At 38.0% G+C, this 20,441-nt stretch overlaps 1 protein-coding gene across 3 annotated transcripts in view; it reads left to right on the top strand.

Moving 5' to 3' along the window:
* Positions 1-274: 274 nt before the first annotated feature.
* BLNK (B cell linker) overlaps positions 275-20,441 on the top strand; it is a 108,368-nt gene continuing 88,201 nt past the window's right edge. Inside the window, exons 1-3 of one of the 3 annotated variants that reach the window (XM_074590277.1) lie at positions 275-400; positions 4,037-4,113; positions 9,134-9,196. In XM_074590277.1, coding sequence (XP_074446378.1) covers positions 9,140-9,196 — 57 coding nt within the window. In that variant the 5' untranslated portion in view covers positions 275-400; positions 4,037-4,113; positions 9,134-9,139. Of the gene's footprint in view, positions 401-4,036; positions 4,114-4,387; positions 4,568-9,133; positions 9,197-20,441 lie in introns of those variants that run through there. The other 2 variants (XM_074590276.1, XM_074590275.1) reach the window with 2 other exon arrangements.

The following is a 20,441-nucleotide window of genomic DNA, read 5'->3' as shown; positions in this document are numbered from 1 at the left end:
CTGCCTCTCTGATGATGCCCTGCCTAGATCTCCCAAGCTCCCTTCCAGACCCTGTGATTTCTGTTGATTCTATTCTTTTTATTTCCTGTTAAGTAAATAATAAAAGAGACAAAAACAATTAGCAAAGTTTTATCAAATTTCTAGACAAATAGCTTTAAGTAAGCCTTCATTTTCCGATGTTCTCTGTGAACTTATTCAGACTGTGACACTATTCCAGCTTTTTACTTTAAGAATGTTTCTCTCCCACCAGCTGTGAATGCCAAGCCTGTCAATCACACTAACAACAACAAAATACATATGGGACAGTTTAAGGAGGAAGAGCAGACATGAGAAACTGCTCCTTTAACTTGTTTGGAATCAATTCCAACATGTGTGCCTGAAGAAGAAAAATTCGTATATGGTAAGTCATGTTCCTTTCATTATTTTTGGATAAAATGCACAAAAAAATCAGTGACAATCGCTCATTTATATACAGTAATACTTCATTGAGCTATTTTGCTCAAGTCTATTTTCCCAAGAGCAGTATGCTAGTATTATATGCAGTAAAGTAAGTTGCATGCAGCTGCTATGGGTTTTTGCAAAGCAGAACTTGACTTCGAAAGTTTTGAAATAATTTAACACATTTAGTGTTTATGTTCATAAAAATATATAGTTGTATTTAGTAAGAGATGACAGTGGTATGATCTAGGAATCAGTTTTTACACTGTTTATTAGAAATTTCTATGAAATGGCAAATTGAGAACTTACTTTATGGAACTCTAAGGAGCTGTAGCCTGTTAAAACACGCCTCTCGTGTGGCTTGCACATTCCAGACTGTAGCAAATAAATTAATCCAAATATATACTGTAAAGACCTGTTAACTCTGCTTTATGTACAAGTTACATATGAAAATGACCTTCTGTTTAGAGGTGTATAAAAATGCGCACATTAGCTAAGATTCCTCTGAAAGCTGGTAGTTCTCAAGTACCAGCTACCATTTTTCCTAAGGGGTCCAGAAAAATGAAATTTCTTAATATATAGAATCAAATTTCCACCTTTTTTGAGGAGTGAAATTGTGAACAGTACGGATGTAAAGTGTTACTGTTTCTAGTTAGATACAAGTTTAAAGTAACAGATTAAATATTATTTATATATATATAAATGTACTTTATTTAATATGTAAATATATAATAATATAACAGTTTAAAATAACAGATTAAATAATAACAGTGTTTGGGTACATGTACTCAAACACAATTTGAAGACTGACAGATGTCCACGCCAGATCAAAAGACTCCAGGGAATACCCAACAGCAAGTGAGCATGAGCTGCCCAAGGCTAGTGCTTGTTCTCATTCAAGTCTCTATAATCTGCTTCAAAGTTATGTGTAGGCACCTGGCCATTTCAAAAGAAACGGCATCTGTGCCCATATTCATCTGGAAGCCTCAATATTCTGCTCAAAGATCCCCCCCACTGCAGCCCGCACAGCCTACATGTGTTCAAGTGTATATATTTACTTGGATTGCCATCAAAGGTGGTATATTGCATACGGTAACGAGGGGTATGAACGTACTAAGTAGAATTGGTAACCAAATCCGGAGTCCTCCTAGCTAACAATTCTTGAAATAATCCCCTTGAGGGTAGTGGAAAGCAAGTAGAAGTGCATGATAATATTCTGCATTTTTACTGCACACACTTGAAGAAAGAAAACTCCAGCACTGATCAAGCCAACATCAATATTGGCACTGAGAGATCAGCTGCAGGATCCCAGATGAGCCCCCCCACATCCCTTTTAATTTTTTTGTTGTTGTCGTCATTTTTAATATGACTAAAACACAAATGCAAAATATTTCTTGCAAGGTACGGTCCCCGTGGTTCAATCACCTCTGCTACAGCCCCTTTGGGAACACAAAGCTGAATGTGACCTTCCCAACAGATCTCTGTCTCGTTCAGTGGAGAGAGGTGACCTGCATAAATATTGGCCTCTTGGGAGTGCTCTCCTGAAAACCCCGAATACAAATTAAGGCAACATCAACACAGGCAATGATAGGAGAATTAGCCAAAATGTTAGTGTTGGGGAGAGCAATCAGAGAGAAGAGGGAGGCCTGGGCACAGCAAGGTGGGCGACCTGGCGGGGCAGAGCTTCAGCTCACACTGCAGATGACCAGGCGTGTAGGGATATAACAGGGGAGGGCAGCAGGCAGCACGGAGCAGCTCCTTGCACACCAGTATTTCTGAAAATGCTGGTGGCCTGCTGGGCCATGGTGAGAAGAGGAGTGGGTACTGCTGTCAGCATGCACTAAATTGCAAAATCCTTAAAAAGCTATTTTTAACCTGCCTTTGAGATGTTCTTAACTAAAACTGCTTACACCTACTCAGTAACAAAACTCAGCCTGCGCTGCAGAAATAACACCATTGCTGTGCTTCACTTTCTTCATGTTTCACATCTGATGCCATCTGTTATTTTGCTGTTTCCCCCAAGCAACCATTAAAATGGTAATTCACACGTATCTCCCACCCAGCTGCTTCCCACCTCCACCATACATGAAGACCTACTTGTGTATTACCAACACAATTACGCCTGTGCTCAAACTGGGCAAACAAAATTTCTTAAAGAATGCGTGCAACTCTTTCTACTCCTGCACACAGTGGAAGAGAGTATCACTCCCTCTTGTCATCCGGGCAGATGTTGTCCCCCTTGGAACAACTCACAGCCACAACAGTATGAAATTCAACATACCTTTTTTATAGTGTGCACAGCCAGGCACTTGGAGATTATTCTGAGGAGGCAAAGTTGAAGACACAAAGGCTTCTACCTCAATTCTGCATTTCTGAAACTCCAGATGCTAAGTTTTGCCAGATTCAATGTTCTGCAAAGCTACAAGACAGTAAAGAGTTAAGAGTATTCACTGGCAACAATTGACCTGTCAGTCAATCTAACAGGAAAAATACACGCAGGAAAATTTGAAGAAGGATAGCAGATGAGACATTTCAACTTAGCTGAAACCCATTTTAATCTTTGAACATGTGCCACAAATCCATTTTGCACTGGGAAATAAAACAGGAAGAGTAATTGGAAAGCAGAATACAGCATTCCTTGGTCTCCGGCCTTTTATGGAAGCTTTCATATTTCTACTGTTGTGGTGACTTAGAACTGCTGAGCAAAATAATCTGGGTTTATTTCAGCAGCTGCATCTTTGCAATTTTATTGCCTGTTCTACAAAGCAATGTCTCAAACTTTTCCCCCTTGCTCCATTTTAGAATATGCTCCCTGCCCCCTTCTCCAATTTAAGAATCACGTATGCCGCTCCTCTCAAACTGGAAGTGTGTTCTGTGTTAGAGGTGAAGAGGCAGCGAAGGGCTGTGGCTGGGGCAGGGATGCGGCTCAGGGGAGATGGCTGGACAGGGACGGGGGTGGGAAGGGGCAGAAGGGCCCATCCTGAGCCTCCTCCACTCTGCTCCCTCTTGACTTGCTTTGAGCAACCTGGTCTGGTGGAAGGTGCCCCTGCCCAGGGCAGGGGGCTTGGAACTAGATGATCTTTAAGGTCCCTTCCAACTCTAGCCATATTATGATTCTATGACTCCATCTGAGCCCCAGGCCCCACTGAAAACATCTGTCTTCCTCCTTCTGCAGCCCAGGAACAATTCCTGACTGTGCCTGCCCAGTCCACTGCCCACCTCCCTCCTTCAAGGGTAACGGTCATGGCTCCAAATTTGGGAATCATTGGTATAACGTAAGTTATATACATGCACACAGCATACACAGAAACCATATCCAGACCAGTAAATCCCTGCATTCAAACTGGTTGGAGACTACGAGAATACTATGGAAGTCTTACATGCTTGTCCTATTTCTATACAGTTTCCTAGGTAGCTCACTTCTGACCACAGTCAGAAAAGAAGATGCTGGGCTGGATGAGCTTACGGTCTGACTCAGTACAAGCATTTTATGGTAGCCCTACCTTTTGAAAACATAATGTAGCACTGGTATGAATTTGTTGACAATTGGTAAAGGTTCTGCAACTGAGCTCTATTTTCATCTGTCTAAACACCACAGCACAGTATGTCAAAACCCACAAGCAAGTCAAATGCAAGCTGAAGGCAGATCCAAGCAACTGGATCAAGGAGTTCAAGGTAGGCAAGAGAAAGCTATCACTAATTGTTTTTGTAATAGCTATGAAAAATAGTTGACATATTTAAACATCTGGTAAGATGAGTCAGAAATATTTTATACACCGATTTGCAGCAGAATTTGTTTAACTGATTTCAGTAATTACTTACATTTGCATATGTTGATATAATGACTTACAGTTCGCTTACACTGGAAAGAGTAACTCATAGAATATTGGTACTTCCTAAATTGCCCTTTATAGGCGTTCACTTTAAGCGAGCAAACAGGAAGAAAGTTGCAAAAAGGACTTCCTCCTAAGATTTCTACAGCAGCTCAGTAAAAACCAGTGAAGCAATAGGTCAGTGTTACTCATAGATCAAGTCTTTCTCACTGGATAGCAACATGGCCACAAAACTACCATCTCAAGAAGAGGTTGAGAACTGGACAGCTTTTCAAGTTGCAGATCTCCTAAGACAGGTACTGAATGTATATGTAACACTTTAGACAGTCCAGTCTATATTCAGCTAGCAGAAACTCTTACCGAATTTACCTTTGAAAAATAGATATCCTGTCCTAAATCTAGCACAGATATTCGAAAGTAATGAAAATAGGTTAGTCAGCAATTGTCACCCCCAAGAACTTATTAAGTAAATTTCTTGGTGCTTTCCTGGTTTTATAGACATTTAATTCATGGTAGAAGCTATTAGCTAGGATGTCCTACATGGCAAATCATGTAAAAATGTTTGCTCACAGGGATATTTCTTATAATAGAAAAGATATTTCATGTCACAATTTATTTCCATCTGGGAAGAAATAACCATTTAACTGAAGGTGGGTCTAGATATAAGAATATCGCCTTGAAATGTACAGCTCATCAATAAGAATCTACTGTTCATCTTTTCTTCTCAATGCATATATACCCACAGTAGTTTCTAAGTGTTGCTTAATTTTAAGGTACTTGAGTTGGGTTTTTTTAATCACTCTTTTTTCTGCTTGTACCTTTCCTAGTTCTGCAATGTCCTTTCTAGTATATGTAAAATAACCTGAATTGCACAAAATATTCCAAGCTTGTCATCCTTTCACTACTTGAATAATCTCCTCCAAAATATGTAAAATATATCCTCCGTGATAAATCAATTTTTTTATATCAGATTTTTCCTTGTAACTTACTGAATATTATGACTCAGGTTTTAGACTTCTACCTGTAACTAACATACACAATAGAGTGCATTCACTGCATTTTGATATATAGTCTTATTTCACATTCCTTTTGGGTTTTTTTAAATGCTTTTTTCTCTATATAATTTTATATATACAATTTTTCTGTCTTTTTCAAGGAAAATAATACAGCGTTATGAAAAGTGTCTACAAGAGTTCCATTTGTAGCCACATAATAAGTAGGCCAAAGTTTAAAAATGCCCATTTTTTATTATTAATTTTTCCATTTTGCTTTGTATGCTTCCATTGTATGCTTATGCACATACAATTTAAAAAAAAAAAAAACCACAACAGTTTTACAAGGCAGATGTATCACAAGTGGACCACTGTCCCCACGCTGAGAAAGCTAACCTGTTTCATGGAATTAATTCATACCATAACGATAATGTATCAGCTAAACTGCAAACGTATTACTGTGAACAGCTACTCAGAGGATTAATTAGCTCAAGGCCTTTCAGCTTAAAGGAAACCAGACTAATTAATAGAAGATATAACGATTTTAAAGTACCCTGTAATTCTACAGGAGAATACAAGACAGAAAATTAATAACAATTGTTCAACAACTTGGAAGCTTCCAGGGAAATTTCAGCAGGCACGCCATAACTACTGCCTTCATACTTGTTAAGAGACTCTTCCAACTTTATAAAAAGCTGTTAATGTCTATGCTTACACTCACACCACTGATTAAAGCAGCTAAGTGATCTAATTACTACAGTATAACCAGCATTAAGTGCTGGGCCATTCTGTCTGTCAAAGACTAGCACTGGGGAGCAGCAGCCATTTGCCTGTGTCCACCACGTACAGAGCTGTTCGGCTCCTGCTACCAGCGCCTGAGCACCAGGAACCAGCGTCCTTCCCACAGCCAGCCGTGCGCCAGGGGGCTGTGCTGGATCCCCCCCGCCCAGAGACTGGGCATACACGTACATGAACCCTAAAATAATGCTGCTAAGGTTGCAGAAACAAGTACTCAATGTTAAAAGTGCCAGAAGTGGGATTAGCTCTATAACCTGAATTTGCCCCCTTTTACATACACATTACAAAAGCCTGTAATTGCTTCTTCGTGTGTTGCCTTTTCCATTCACAAAAATCTGTCTCTTTCAACACAGAGAAACCTGTATGTTTTGTGCACTATTCTGGGCCGTTACAGATATTGTAAGGTGCACAAGGCCATGGCTTGCTGAAAAAGAAAGAATGAATTCATGGCAACGTTGATTCAATTCAGCCTTGAAATATCAGATTCTGTCACTGCCCCAGCTCAGCATTTTTACCTGAAGCCATGCACGTCACCCAGAAAAAAACATGACATTCCCTGAGTGCGTGACTTGAAATTCCAGGCTCCGATTTGCAGAAGTGGCGAGAGGTGAGAGTTGCAACCATAGTGGCAACTCTGCTCAGAAGGTAAAAATGCCAAATATTGAACATGCAAATACACGTGTATATCTCACAGATCCTAAATAGCTGTAGTTAGGCATCCAAGACCACTGGACACTACATGAGCTTTATTTCTCATGCACCTCAACTCCTCTCACTAATAGAGTTTTCATTTCATAGGATGGTCTTAGAAGAAGCAGTTAATATTTCTGAAGCACTTGGACAATTTTAAGAAGAGTGCTGTAGAACAGCTCAGAATAACAAAAAAGAAAAATCATTCTGGGTTCAGAGAAGGTTTGAATACTGTGCAGTACAGGTGTATGGAATAGCAGACAAGGAGTAAGCAACGAACAGAACACAATATACTGAACAGCCGTTCAGAAAGTAACATCAGCTTTTAGGCGCTGTGACTGAGGCTGGGTCTTCTAGAAGAGGGATACTGAGTTTGGTGCCATAATATGTATGTACAAGGCATACGTACATATGTACAGTGCAATTTTAGTATTTCCTTAACTTTAACAGTCTTAATGATATTTCTCCAAAACAGATTTTTGTATCATAAGTACAGAAGTTATTAACTAGCCATTCTGCAAAGTGTTTCCAGCCTCATGAAAGGCATTTTGTATAAAATTAATAACTTCACTACGAAAAAATAATTAACCCTATTGATTTTGCTTTTTCCTCATAAATAAGCAAAGCTAATAATGGAAACCTGTTGGCCATATGCATGTACTTCCTTGTTATCTTGCATCTACACCATAATTGCATAACACTGAGATATTCAATGTTGCATTCAGAGTTTATCTGCTTGGTCTGTGTTTGCCATGTAGGCTAGTCCCTCTCCTCAGGACTAATCTTAATGCTATGGAGTTAACACATTTGTAAGCAAATGAGAGGTTCAGTGATCATCACTAAATCCCAGTAGTGAGATGTCTGCTTGTCTGACAAACTAACCATGTAAAAAGATCAAATTTTCCCTTACACAAAAGTTACATGGTTGATTAATAGCATAAGGCAAAGCACTAAAGCAGCTCATCACAGCCAGTAACTAGAAATAGATAGGCAAAAGCCAAGAGCAGAAATTGTGCATTACCTTGATTCTTTACTCTCCAGCAACAACAGTGCAACTATTGGCAAATTAGTACATTCCACAACCAACCAGTGGTGGTCCAACACCCGCAGCAACCCCCTACTTTGAGTTGCTATCTATTCGGTATTGCAAACAAGCAGCACTCTCCTGACCATAGTACGAATACACAATTTATAAAGTCAAGCATATTGGCTTATAGGCCAAACAAACTGTCTGAATATTACATTTTCATGTCAAAAAAAAGTAGATAAAACACACTTTGAATGTTTTTAAGCATGATCAGTTTTAAGTATTCTAGAAATAATTACATTAGAAAATCCACATAAATATTTCTATGAGAATAATTTATTTTCACTAATATTTCTCTGTTAGTTGTCCGAGTTGGTCATTACTGCTACAGGAATTTACAGCTAAGCATTACAAATACAAAAACTCATTTCAAGAGTGGTACATCCTTAAAGAAAAGATTTCTAAACTTTTTTCCCCACTTTCCATGAGAAACAGTGTAATTTCTTTGAAAAGCCATGAGACCATCTAGCACACGGTGAGATTTTTATTAAGGAATGGAGCAGGGCTGAAGACATCCTACTTTTTAATAAATGGAATGCAAAATGACCGCTTTTTTTTCCAAATTACTATTTAGTTTCTGTCATAAAGAGATACTACTCCTGGACTTTCCTGTTTCATTTTCATTTGTAATCAATACCAACTTTCTTAAAAGACACCACCACCACGTTACAGAAAAGAAATCCTGTTTCTGAACCTGAATTCTTTCCAGAAATGCCCATTTGTCATGGGAAGCGCAAGACACACTTAGCCCAAACATCTGCTGCTGAAGCCAAGCAGCAGCCTGTGTGTGCAGAGGGTTGGTAAACAGCCATGTAACAACAGAGCTTTCTCTTATATAGCCTTAATTTTCCAGGAGTCAGTGATATAACCACTTCCTGAGGTGACTGCACGGCTACTGATGGACTTTTGTCACAAGCTCCCTTTTAACCCATTTCTAATGCTGGCCTCCTTTCATCTCATAGCAATTAAAGTTCCACAGTGTATTTCTGTTGGGCTCCTTGTTCCATTAAAGTTACATTTGATGCTTCATAATTTCTTCTTGTCTACTCCATTCACAATTTTATCAGCCCTTATCCCCTGTAATCTGTCTTCCTAAGAAAAAGGTAATACCGTGTTTCATCTCTTATGTGGAAGTCACTGCCTATTTCTTATCATTACTGCTATTCTGTCCAATATTCTTTTTCTAATTATCCATGTCAAATGGTATAAAGATTTCTACAACCCCAAGTATTTGAGCATGTTCATAAATGTCAAGTTTCATACAATTGTAATAATTCTGGTTTTTCTTACCTTAGTTTGGAATGCCTGAATCTGCTGTGGTTGTAGAAAAACTGGGCATGAATGGATCTCATTTCTTGGTAAGCAAGTATTTCATAAGAGCTATCATTCAAGCATATTTCAGCATGAAACTTGTATTCCTTACAGTGCCAGGAAATAATCTGACATTGTCTTTCTTCATACACACTTCATCAGTTTCTGTGATTTCCCATTTTAATGGGTTGATTTACATCTCTGACTCAAGGAACCCTGCTGCACAACAGAAATCTCAGCCAGCACTTCTCCCCCTTCAGAGAAAGTAGAGATATGTAGAATCAGCCATTAGCACACAACTGTGGCAGGGAATGTCTCAGGAAATATGACCTAGAGGGGTTTGGGGTTTTTTAAAGAAAATATATATTTTAAAGCCATTGTTTATGTACAAGCTTTTTCATAAAACTTGCATGATTAAGATCATTTACTAGTACAGAATTCTACGTGAGTTTTAGAATAAGAATTTACAGATACCAGGAACAATGCCTGAAAAACTATATGATCTTCTAACTTCCTTTGTTGACCTCTGTAGAATTTTTTGCATAAGAGTGTGGCTAATTGATTGCAACTAAATAGAGGAGAGGAATAAAATATCATCTTGAAATGGGGTGATTCCTCTTCTGAGGAATTCCACTAATTCCATTTCTGTGGCTATTGAAGTTAAAGACCTTTAAGATCTATTTTAAAATTAAAATAATTGTTATCATGTATTTATGCACTGCATTGAAATTATGTTTGCTTGGCTTCATTGCTCAACAAAGCTGTCTCCTGGATACATCAGGGGTTGTATCGCTGTTTGTGTTAACAATGGCTCCCATTCTGCAAAGTGATTCATTAGAGCACAGCTACTCAGGTGCATGCAGCTTCACTTCATTTAAAACTGCATGGCCACAGAGTAAAATTGGGTTTTACTAACAATTCACGCTAGCATAGTAAGGCTAACAAAGCTGTCAAATACAGACTGATTCCTGTCCCATTCATGCATTATAAATTGAATCGCTAAAGGTGCTGTAATCTTCATTGCTGGACGGGAGGGAGTGAACTTAAAGCTAAGGATAGATGCGTTGGCTTCTTGTGCCTGCAGCAAGTAAAACTGTTCAGCAGCAGTGGAAAAGGATATGAGAAATATTTTCAGACATCAGTGGTAACCTAATCAAAACACAAGTGAAAAAAGCAAGGGGAACAATGGGTGATCTTCGGTGATGGTCTGTGATACAAAAGCAGTATGATTAAAAATGAAAGCATTTGCTAGCATGTTCTCCAGACTACGTATTCTCTTTAACACATCTTTTAAGATTATTTTGCATTGCAGAAAACATGGCAGTATACGTGTGATACAGTGAGCAACATCCATTTTTGATGGCGTTACAGAGAAAATGAGACAGGTCTCACAGACCAGTTGTAACCTTCCTACAGCTTTCATGTGTTCTTTAATTGAATTGTTCAGTAGCATTGTCAACGTGATAAATCTGTAATAAGGTATGCTTGAAACAGAATTAATTATGACAGTACTAAAAAAATAGCGATTCAAGAACCTATATTTTGTTATCATTAATAGCAATATTTGAGTAACTATAAGATGCTGTTCTCCTATGTACAAGCTAATATATACACTAACTTGAAAGTAATTACATCAATAGCCCACTTTTTTATTCCAAGCTCTTAGCTTAGTATACAAGAAATCAATACTATTCCAGGAATGAAAAGTTCCTTCTCTGTTACAAGGTGTCTGATTTAGAAAACATACCCTGAGTAGATCCACCTTAACAATGTCTGTTGGAGTAACCAGATGGCTAAGGTACACACTTCCACTCAGAAAATCTGAGTTTCTGTCTACACCACTTAAAGCACGATTCCCTAACTAGACCTACTGGTTTGTGTAGAGGTGTCTGGAAATCCAAAATTCCAAAATCCTGATTCTCTTATTGTGTCTGTTTATTACCTTTGGCAGGAACCTTAGGTTTTGCACCTCAGTTTATTTATAAGGGGCATATATGATTTACTTCACTACACTCTGCAAAATCTTAACAGAAGTTCAGTATCACCTTTGGACATTGAGCTAAAAGTCACTAGGGAAAAGCTGGCCATCTATCACTAGACAGCAATGAGAAAAACAAAACAAAACAAGCTCCAAACCAGAACACACTTGAGCAAGCCTGATGCCATCTACTAGATAGGAGTGGCGGGTTTACCTTCACATACTAATAATTTATAAAAAGCAAGTACAAGTTTACCCCTACGCATGTGTGCGTAGAGACACTAAGCACATGTGTAGAACCCTTGTGACACATGCGCAGCATTTCCCTGTGTCTGCCTGAGGTCAGACAGATATTTAAATGCAGGTCTGTCCTTCTCACCATAAAATTGCTCCAGCCCGCCCCAAACCTCTGCTTTCCTGCCATGGCACCGACTTGGTGCATATGGAGCACAGCTTTTTTGTTTTAGTGAGATACGCCAAAGTTCAGAGAGGTGACATCCCTCTGGGGCAGGCAGCGTGCTGGCCCGCTGGTGGGCCTCGCTGGAAGGTATGTTTCCTGGAAAGCAACATCGTAGGCAGCACACTGCACATTTATCTCAGCATATAACCACCAACACAGCAGATGTGCCGCTGTTTCCTGTGAGGTTTCAGTGAGGACACTCATCTTTTTAATTTTTCCAAAGAAAGAATATTGTCAGAATTTGGGGAAATGCCGCAGAAAATAATTATCCTGAAGGTCATTACTTTAGTAACAGAAAACTTCTTCGGGGGTCTTCCTGCACAACGCATCCTTCATATCAAACGTAAATTGCATTTCGTATGAAAGTTAATCAGAGGCATTTATCAATACTAAAATCTTTTTGAAGTTTAAAATGTTCAAAGTTGAGTCATGCAGGCACTGTAGCCACATAATAAGTATAAGTTGGCCACAACACCTGAAATCAACTTTGGCTGGTTTCAGAATAGAAATAGAGTAATCAACATTTATATGGTCGTTTCTTTGAATATTTCTCATCTTTGAGTGGCTAAAAGAGAATCACTTTTATAGCAATATTATATTCTGTTTTATAAACATACTATCAAAATTATCTTTTATAGGAAACAAAATTACATGCATTTTATAAAAATTTGTAAGTAATAGCTCTTCCTTTACACTTCTGTGGAATCTAAGAACACAAAAGGGTGGTATATTAGATCTGAAGTTACCATGCAGTTTCATTTTTTATCAATAGTATAGACTTGTGATAGTTATTCAATATGCAGGTCACATCTGAATGATGCTAATCTAGTCCTAATGTGCAAATCAGCATTTAGCCACAGCTGCGTTGCACAGAGCATATTATATTCTCTTGCTTTTTAACGTCTGAACTTGCTACACTGTACTCTGCTTTTCAGTTGCCTCTAAGAGTAGGTTGCTTGTTTGATGTGTTTTTATCTAAATTCTGTTTTGAATTCCCAGTGACAGATTGAAAAATATATAAAAAACAGTGAATTTTGACTTGAGCTTCAGAACTGAAAAAAGGTAGACTTTCTTATTGGATTTGTATATAGAAATTTACTAAAAGAAATCTCAAACATAACAAAATGGTCAGACATCGATTGTGAACAACTTTTGTATATTTCTGCTCTTTCTTGCTATTTCAAAATGTGTTTTGAATCGCATGGCTGGAATATGAGTGCCTTGGAGAAAGCCAGTCTCATTTTTTTCAGCAATATTCTAGTGGGATTTTTTTCAGTAATATTTAGAGAATGGAACCCATGTTTTCCTGTGGGAGATTTGTGCCTCCCTGCCAGCACAAAACACTGCCAGAGCTTGCCAGGTTCAACTCACCGAGGCTGTACTTTGACATCCATTTATGTCAGTACCGCTACTGAGAAAAAGCAACCATCGTCTCACTTGGATGCTCCTTCCCATCCCTGCAATGCAGAAGCAGCAGACAGGAGGGGACAGGAACCACATCTCCTTTCTCTAGTGACAACAACAAAACACACCACACCTAGAGCTCCTCTGTTACTATGTGAGTGCTGCAGAGTCCCACAGACCTAAATGACTTCCCAGGTTTCAGCTAAGAGAGCGTTTCCTGATACTGCGAGTGGTATTTAGCAGCATGGAGTAGGGGACTGGGTGGAAGGACAGATTAAAATTGGTTTTGGCTGCTTGGGAATCTGCTAGGAAAGAGCTAACCAGGATCAGGTTCTGTTCAGTTGGATCTGACATCCATCCCTGTATACTCAGTTTTACAAACAAAGTTTGGACCACGAATGCCTTGAGTTTACAGAGGAAAATAAATGTTTTCTAGGTCCTACAAAAACAACACAAATAAGAAAATTAAACAGCAGAAATTAGAAAATAAACAGAAATAAGAAGCTTGCTAAGTACTCCTATATAACTCCATTCCTCTGTGAAAGGGTCAGAAAACTCTTGCAGTGTCTTCCCCAGGTATCAAGCCAGCACAGAAAGCTTGCCTGTGGGTGAGGTCCAGAGAAACATGATGCAAGTTGCAGTTACCCTTGAGTCACCCTCTTGGGCTGGCTGTTGACAGTTAAAGGCCACAATTCCATAGCCAGGGTTTAATAGTATATCGCTTATCTCAAAAGGCCAAAAATTTTTTTTTTTTTTTTTTTTTTTTTTTTTTTTTTTTTTACAATCACACAAAACCTCAATACCTGCATTTTAGAGTACCCTAAACTCTCACACCCACTTTTGTGTGAGAAGTGGTATAGGCCTTTTGCAAGCACACAAGGTTCCCGTGGCAAAACCCAAAAATTGTTCACCACAGAAAAGTAATGTTACAAAAACACGTATTTTCAGCTGCAAAACATTATCAAGCCATGTAACTGCATTAACTTAATGCCCTTTTTTGTGCAATTTCTATTCCACTGACATTCCGTTCTCCTACTCACATTTATCTACCATCTGACACACACCCCCTCTCCTTTCCCCAATACACTTTGCAGGGGCTGAGCTGTGCCCCCTCCCCTTCACACATCCTTGCCTTAGGTGCCTTCCAACACCTAGTGCTTGGCTTTTAGCCAGGGTCCTCCTTCCCTTTCCTCCTCAATTAGGTCCTATTGTTCATGAAAGGAAATTTCTCCTGCTGATATTTCTCATTGATTTGCAGTCCTGTGGGCTTTCCTCATTTCCATCCTTCTCAGCTGTAGAGGTTCCCCATCAGAAGCAGCTGCCTCAGATACAAAAGGTATTTTTCCAGAAGCACCTTCGTTTCCAGGTATTTCTAAAGGCTCTGGGCTCACTTTCTCGATGAAGAGCCTAGGCAGTGGTAGGAGCCAAGCACTTTAAGGGCTTGAACTCTTGTGCAAAGACAAGCGGTCGCGGCACCTACCCCTGTAACAAGTGCTTTACAGGCTTTGAAAACACTGTTAAAATAAAGCTGTTTAAAATGAAAGTTCCTCAGAAGTGAAAATAGTTTCTCCTCAGGGGAGATGGATGCAAAGCATTAAAATGGAGGGCAGAAAATGTAACAAAGAGCAGAGAAGTGAAATCTTTGCCCCTTGGCAGTTCTTGCAGTGACACAGGGGGCTGCCAGCAAAGGGACCTTTAGCAACAGCTTCTATTGTCACCTTGAACATCATCTGCCATCAAGTAGGGAGGGGTTCAGTTCTGTTTCTTGCTGTTTCCAACCAAATAGGAAACTGTTTCTAAAAGCAGAATTATAGGTACTTACAGTCATTTCGAAAAGAGGAAAGTGATAAGAACATACCATAGAAAGGAGGCAAATGTTGTTAAACATATAAAGTAACTAGAATCAAAGAGTGACCTTAAAGAGACTAGGGCTAAAAGGGAGATATTTTATGGCTTAGCGCATCTGCTGCTTATCAGTCATCTTCAATTAAGTAGTAAGGTACAAGGGCATTACATATTCATGTATCTTCAATAAAGCATAAGGCATCTGTAACGTAAAAGCAAAAATTGCATATTTATCCTTATGCTTCAGAAACAAAAGATAAATATGAAGATAGGTTATGTAGATATAAATTGTGAAATCTAGGGCACTGTGAAGATATGCATCATTATCTGACACATAAGAATACGGGTGATTTTAGCTATCAATTTATTAATTTCAAAATATTTTTATATTAGTAAAGAAAACACTCAAAAGAAAAGATTAGACTAGGATACAAAGGCAAACATCATTATGACCAGATTCCCATTAGAAACTGAATTTGTATCCAATCAGTTTGAATTATTTTCCTGCTAAGTACTTTCAAATATCTCAAAAGCAACTTAATAAAACAGTCTAATGCCATGATCTAGAAATGTAATCCTATAGTAAGAAATCCTGAACCAGTGCAAAAGTATTAATTTGCAGAAGAGGCCTCTAATTTTTTCTGTGACAGAAGAACATTTCTATTCTTATTCCAAATGCTGCTGCCAGAAATGATTTGAACATAAATTTGTTTGGTTTATGCAGTAGCTGTGAATGATGGGAAGTGCTTGTCTGCTTTCTCGTCTTTAAGCTCTGGCACAGAACAACCCAATCAAATTCTAAATGTCAAATTATTCATAATTACATTAAATATAGATTAAAGGAATATTTTTTTATGCAGAATTCTTTGTTCTTAAAGTTTACTGATAATTTTAAGTGTTATTAAAAGTATCCTTCAAGTTTTGTGGACCTTTGAAATTCAAGAGACATGAAAAAGAATGAGAGAAGTTGTGGAAATTTTTAAGCCATTGTGTCATACTTTCCAACATTAACTTTGTAAGCCCTGAGCTGAAAAATAGAAAAACTCCACATGGTCTCAGGCTTTCCAATTTTGAACTTCCTCCTGCTTCTGCTTTATTCAAACATCCCGGTTATATAAATGCACTCCCCATGAGATCATTTTAGGAAATCGTCTTCAGAGACAATTTGTGATTTGAAGAATCTTCATCTTTTGTACTCCTTCCTTCCTGAAAATCAGGGGCTTTTACAATGCATGCAAGTTGGAACTTCACAACACTAATGCCTAACATCATTAGTGATTTTTTAAAATCTAGACAGAAACTATAATCACTCTCCCATTGTTAAATACTAGCTGCTAACCATTTCAGAAATCTTCTAGAATCCCCAAAAATCACAGTTTAGTACTTCTGTTTTCATATTAGGTGTTTCCAATATGGGGATATAAATTCCTAATTCTCCACTCTATTTTATGCTTGAAGAGGGAGGTGAACGTGGGAGGCTGATACTAAAATGCCAAGTTCATTTTTTCATTGTTTATCTTCTGTACAAGACTGATCTTACAAAAAGAGACAGAAAAAAAAACCACACATCGGGAGGCAAAGGCATATTGTAAGTTACATAAAGATTATTTAATGAAGTAATTATAAGTTTCAGTGAGCAAGTCTCACAGGAAGTCAGCAAAATATCTCAAGCAGAGAAGAAAGCAGTTTTTCTCTTCTCCCAATATGTACTTTTCTTATTAAAAGTACTTATACAGACATACACATATGTAAGAGTTGACCAAATTTGTCATTACATACCAATAGCTGCAGCTCCAGCAATGCAAAGCTACCAAACTAGACAGTTATAGACAGTTATGTCTGTGTTTGAATGTCACTCAAGATATAGAGCAGTTGGAAAGCATTAGTGTGTCTTGTAGAGCATTTGAGGAAGTTATACTCCATGCTTTTCTATTAACAAAGAACTAAACTGGAACAAACAGTGAGAATTTCTCAGAGAAACAAATTTAGACACATTTATACGAAAGCCACATTTATAAGATGGGTAGTCTACCCTTCTGGCAGAGTGGAAGAAAATAAAGATCAAGAATGCATGTTTTGCAGGAACACTTGTCTTTTAAAAGTTAAATTTTTTTTTTTTTTTTTTTTTTTTGAATGACAAAAACCTCAACTTACTGGTGGGAACACTAATCAATTTGCAAGTAGCATTTCCATCTGTAAATATTGTTTCCTATCAACCCAAAATGACTGAAAGAGACTAGAGAATTAAAAAAGAAGGACTATCTCTTTTGCTGCTTCTGTACATCTACAGCAGTTAACGTATGCAAGCCATTTTACCAACAACAGAGCCTGTGCTGGTTCTGTGAAAGGGCATGTTACATCAAAATTGCAGGTACAAGAGAAGCAAAAGCAAAGCCAAAAATAGATCAGAAGGCAACAAGTATGTCCATAGAAAGGGAAAGCCTAGTAAGCCCATTTGATTTTGCTGGTCTCACGTCTATATACATCTTTAATACAATGAGCAAAACAGTAAAGAATTTATGTCCTTTTTTTGGGTCCAATTCCTTTCTTGGAAATCTTTTTTATTATTAGAATTTTTAATTTCTAAGAAAATTTACTCTTACAACATCAATTTATAGTTGCCATAGAGTTTTCCTAGTTAGTACTTTTAAAAAAAAATAACAAAAGGAAATAGCGTAAATCTAGTAATCACATAACAGAAGAACAGCAGTGAGGACATTAAGTTACACATGTGAGGACCTCGCTGACCAGATTAAACTTGAAACTCTATCATTCCTTACCATCATGAAAATGAAAAGTTGACAATAAAGTTAAAGTAGACACAATCTCAATATAATTAAACCAGAAGTTCCCAAGGATAATGCACTCGCACTGATTTAACTGTCTCGATGAGGGGGACCATGGTGCTCTGAGCCTGGAAGATATTTCTGAAGGTTTCTAGGAAAATACTTCTTTCTGCAGCAAAGACTAAAACCAGCTGAATATTATTTATTCTCATGAGAAAGCATGAACGAGGTTAAAAATCAATGTTGTAAAGGAGTTTTTTTTAAGATAGGGGGAACTCTTAGGGCTCTGTTGGTTTGGAAAGGTGAATATATACAATTCCACTGAAAAAAAAAAAAAAGAAAAGAAGGGAAATACTGCGAGAACCAGACAATATAGCAGGGAGGAAGGGCTCCTTGGGAACAGGCCAGGGAGAGTCTGAAGTTTTAAGTTGTTTATTCCCACTGGGTTCAGGAAGGGCAGATTTCATCAATTGTCTGTGTAAATACAGGATTGCATTAAATAACATCGCTGGCTTTAGCGTAAGTTTCTATTCCAAACAGAGGGGACCTGGAAAGGCCACAGATATTAACATGCCACTTGGGCCAGTGGGTGATGCTAGTGCCAGAGTTAGATAAATTTCCAAGGAGATACATTTCAAACTGCTATTCCTAATGAATCAAAGCAGAACTAATCAGAGATCCGATTGCAGAAGTGAAAGATAGCTAGAAATAATTATTAAAAAAATAAATACATTAAAGCAGCTTTAATTTCACAAGAGACCAGAGAAAGAAGTATACTTTTGTTGAAACAACTTCTAAACCTGTCTGGATACTGCTACTACAAAGCTCCTAAATGTAAAGTGACATGAACTAAAGCAAGGAGTACACTGTTATTCCCAACACGACAGCCACAGGGGTGTTACATGAGGATGATTATGCCAGGATGACTCTGCTGGTAAATTTTTCATAGATGCACTAGTAGCCTAAGAGCTAGATATAACCAACGACAACCTGAGCAAATTTTGCTAATGCTGACTGAGCTGCTATGGCTGCATTAAAAGGCTTAACACAGCTGAAATGAAAATCCATGAAGTCTGCAATGCAAATTTATAGAAAAAAGAAACATAGAGGCAGATAAAGACCCAGTTACCAAGTGTCAGGGGGTTTCCCTTAGTAAAATGGAGCCATCCTGTTTTCTTTTACACGATGCCATCTGCTCAGTATAAGCGTGATGCTTGGGGGAGAAGCAAACAAAACAGGAACAGCAAACCTGTAGATTGCTACAAATGTAGCGACTGCTAAATTTCACTGTAATGTTGTCTTTAATTTAAAATGATCAGCAGATGGCTTGCACAACCTGTCAGTTACCAACAGACTGCTAAGAGCAATGAAAGCTTGCAGCCATTCCTAGACTGGCTCAGAGGACACTATTAAATATTTATCAGTCTTTCCATATCTAAGAACTCATGGAATTTGCTCACATTACGGGAAAAAAAAAAAACAACAAACAAAACACAACAAGAACAAAAAACCCAAATGCAATTGCAGAGATCTTTCATTAGTGAGTTTTCCCAGTGCCAATTCTGTGCATAAACACAGACTTTAACATTAGGGAATCTGGCTTCAAGTTTGGGTTGCACTGCTGGAAAACCACATCACACACTGGCACTCAGAAAGAGGCGTGCTGGAAAGAAATTAGAATTCCCAGAGGTCCCACAAAACCAGTGCTTAGAAGAATAAGAATTTCAATCATTTCGTGTATTTTAGGCCTCTGGAATACTGAAGGGTAAATACCCAAAATTCAGATTAGTGTGGCAAATGCAGAAGTACAGCTTCTACTTGTAGGATACTTGGTTTTTATTTTGCCACTGTGCTTTTATTTCCTCCACTGTTCCTGTGCAGCTGGGCTTCTTCACTTAACAGTTTAACTATTTTCGCCTTTGCTACTTCAATGCAATCTACATTTTTTTTTTTAAAAGTGTTACTGTCTGCATTCATTGCAACATAGTCCTTGAAAAGCGTAAGATTGAGAACTATAAAAACCATACAAATGCCCACAGTTATCTGTGATGGTATGACCCTAATAGAGTAAAAACTTGATTTTCCATTAAAGGTACTTAAAAAGTCCCAGAATACTAAAAAAAAAAAATCTGATCAGCATAATAATAGTAGGCAGGGTACTTAACCATCTGATTGTAGGATAAGAGAGAAACAAATAACTATACAGGTTGTATAATTTTTTTTTTAAACAAAAAAAAAATATAGAGGCACTAGATTACAAGTGTATATTTGATATTTATAGCTGACAATCTATTTCACTTGCTCAGAACTACCCAAGGAAAATGTTGACATTTGCCCTGAATCCCTAGTTCTCTGTGAAGGGGGAAATGCGACGCTTCATTTGTGCATTAGATTGTCTAGGTCCTGTACTATATAAAATACAGATTAGAGAAATGTCTATATGTGCCAGCATCATGTTGTTAAGTGAAGACTCTTCACTGGAACAGAAAAAAACTCAGAAATTCAACCTTTTACCTGAATACTTTTGATTCAGGTGGTTCACAGAGTATCTGAAATACATCTGTACAAACACAGCGCTGAATTTTAAAGAGGCAATAGGAAGAAAAGCAAATAAAATCCGTAAGAATGAGGGTATCGTCCCCAAAGCCTGGGGTTATATTTGGTCACAGTATATACACTTTCCCAACAGAAAGTCGTCTACTAACAAAATTTCAGTCTTTTTTAAACCTGTACCATGCATTATTTATGGTGTTATCATTTCTTCCTTTTCCCTGTCCAATTAAGTATTCTTGAACTTTACAGTGTAGCACTACATTTTC

This window comes from Larus michahellis, chromosome 6, assembly GCF_964199755.1.
Source record: "Larus michahellis chromosome 6, bLarMic1.1, whole genome shotgun sequence".
In the NCBI taxonomy this organism is placed as follows: Eukaryota; Metazoa; Chordata; class Aves; order Charadriiformes; family Laridae; genus Larus; species Larus michahellis.
Note: the sequence above shows the minus strand (reverse complement) of the source record. Positions and strands in the feature narration are given on the sequence as shown.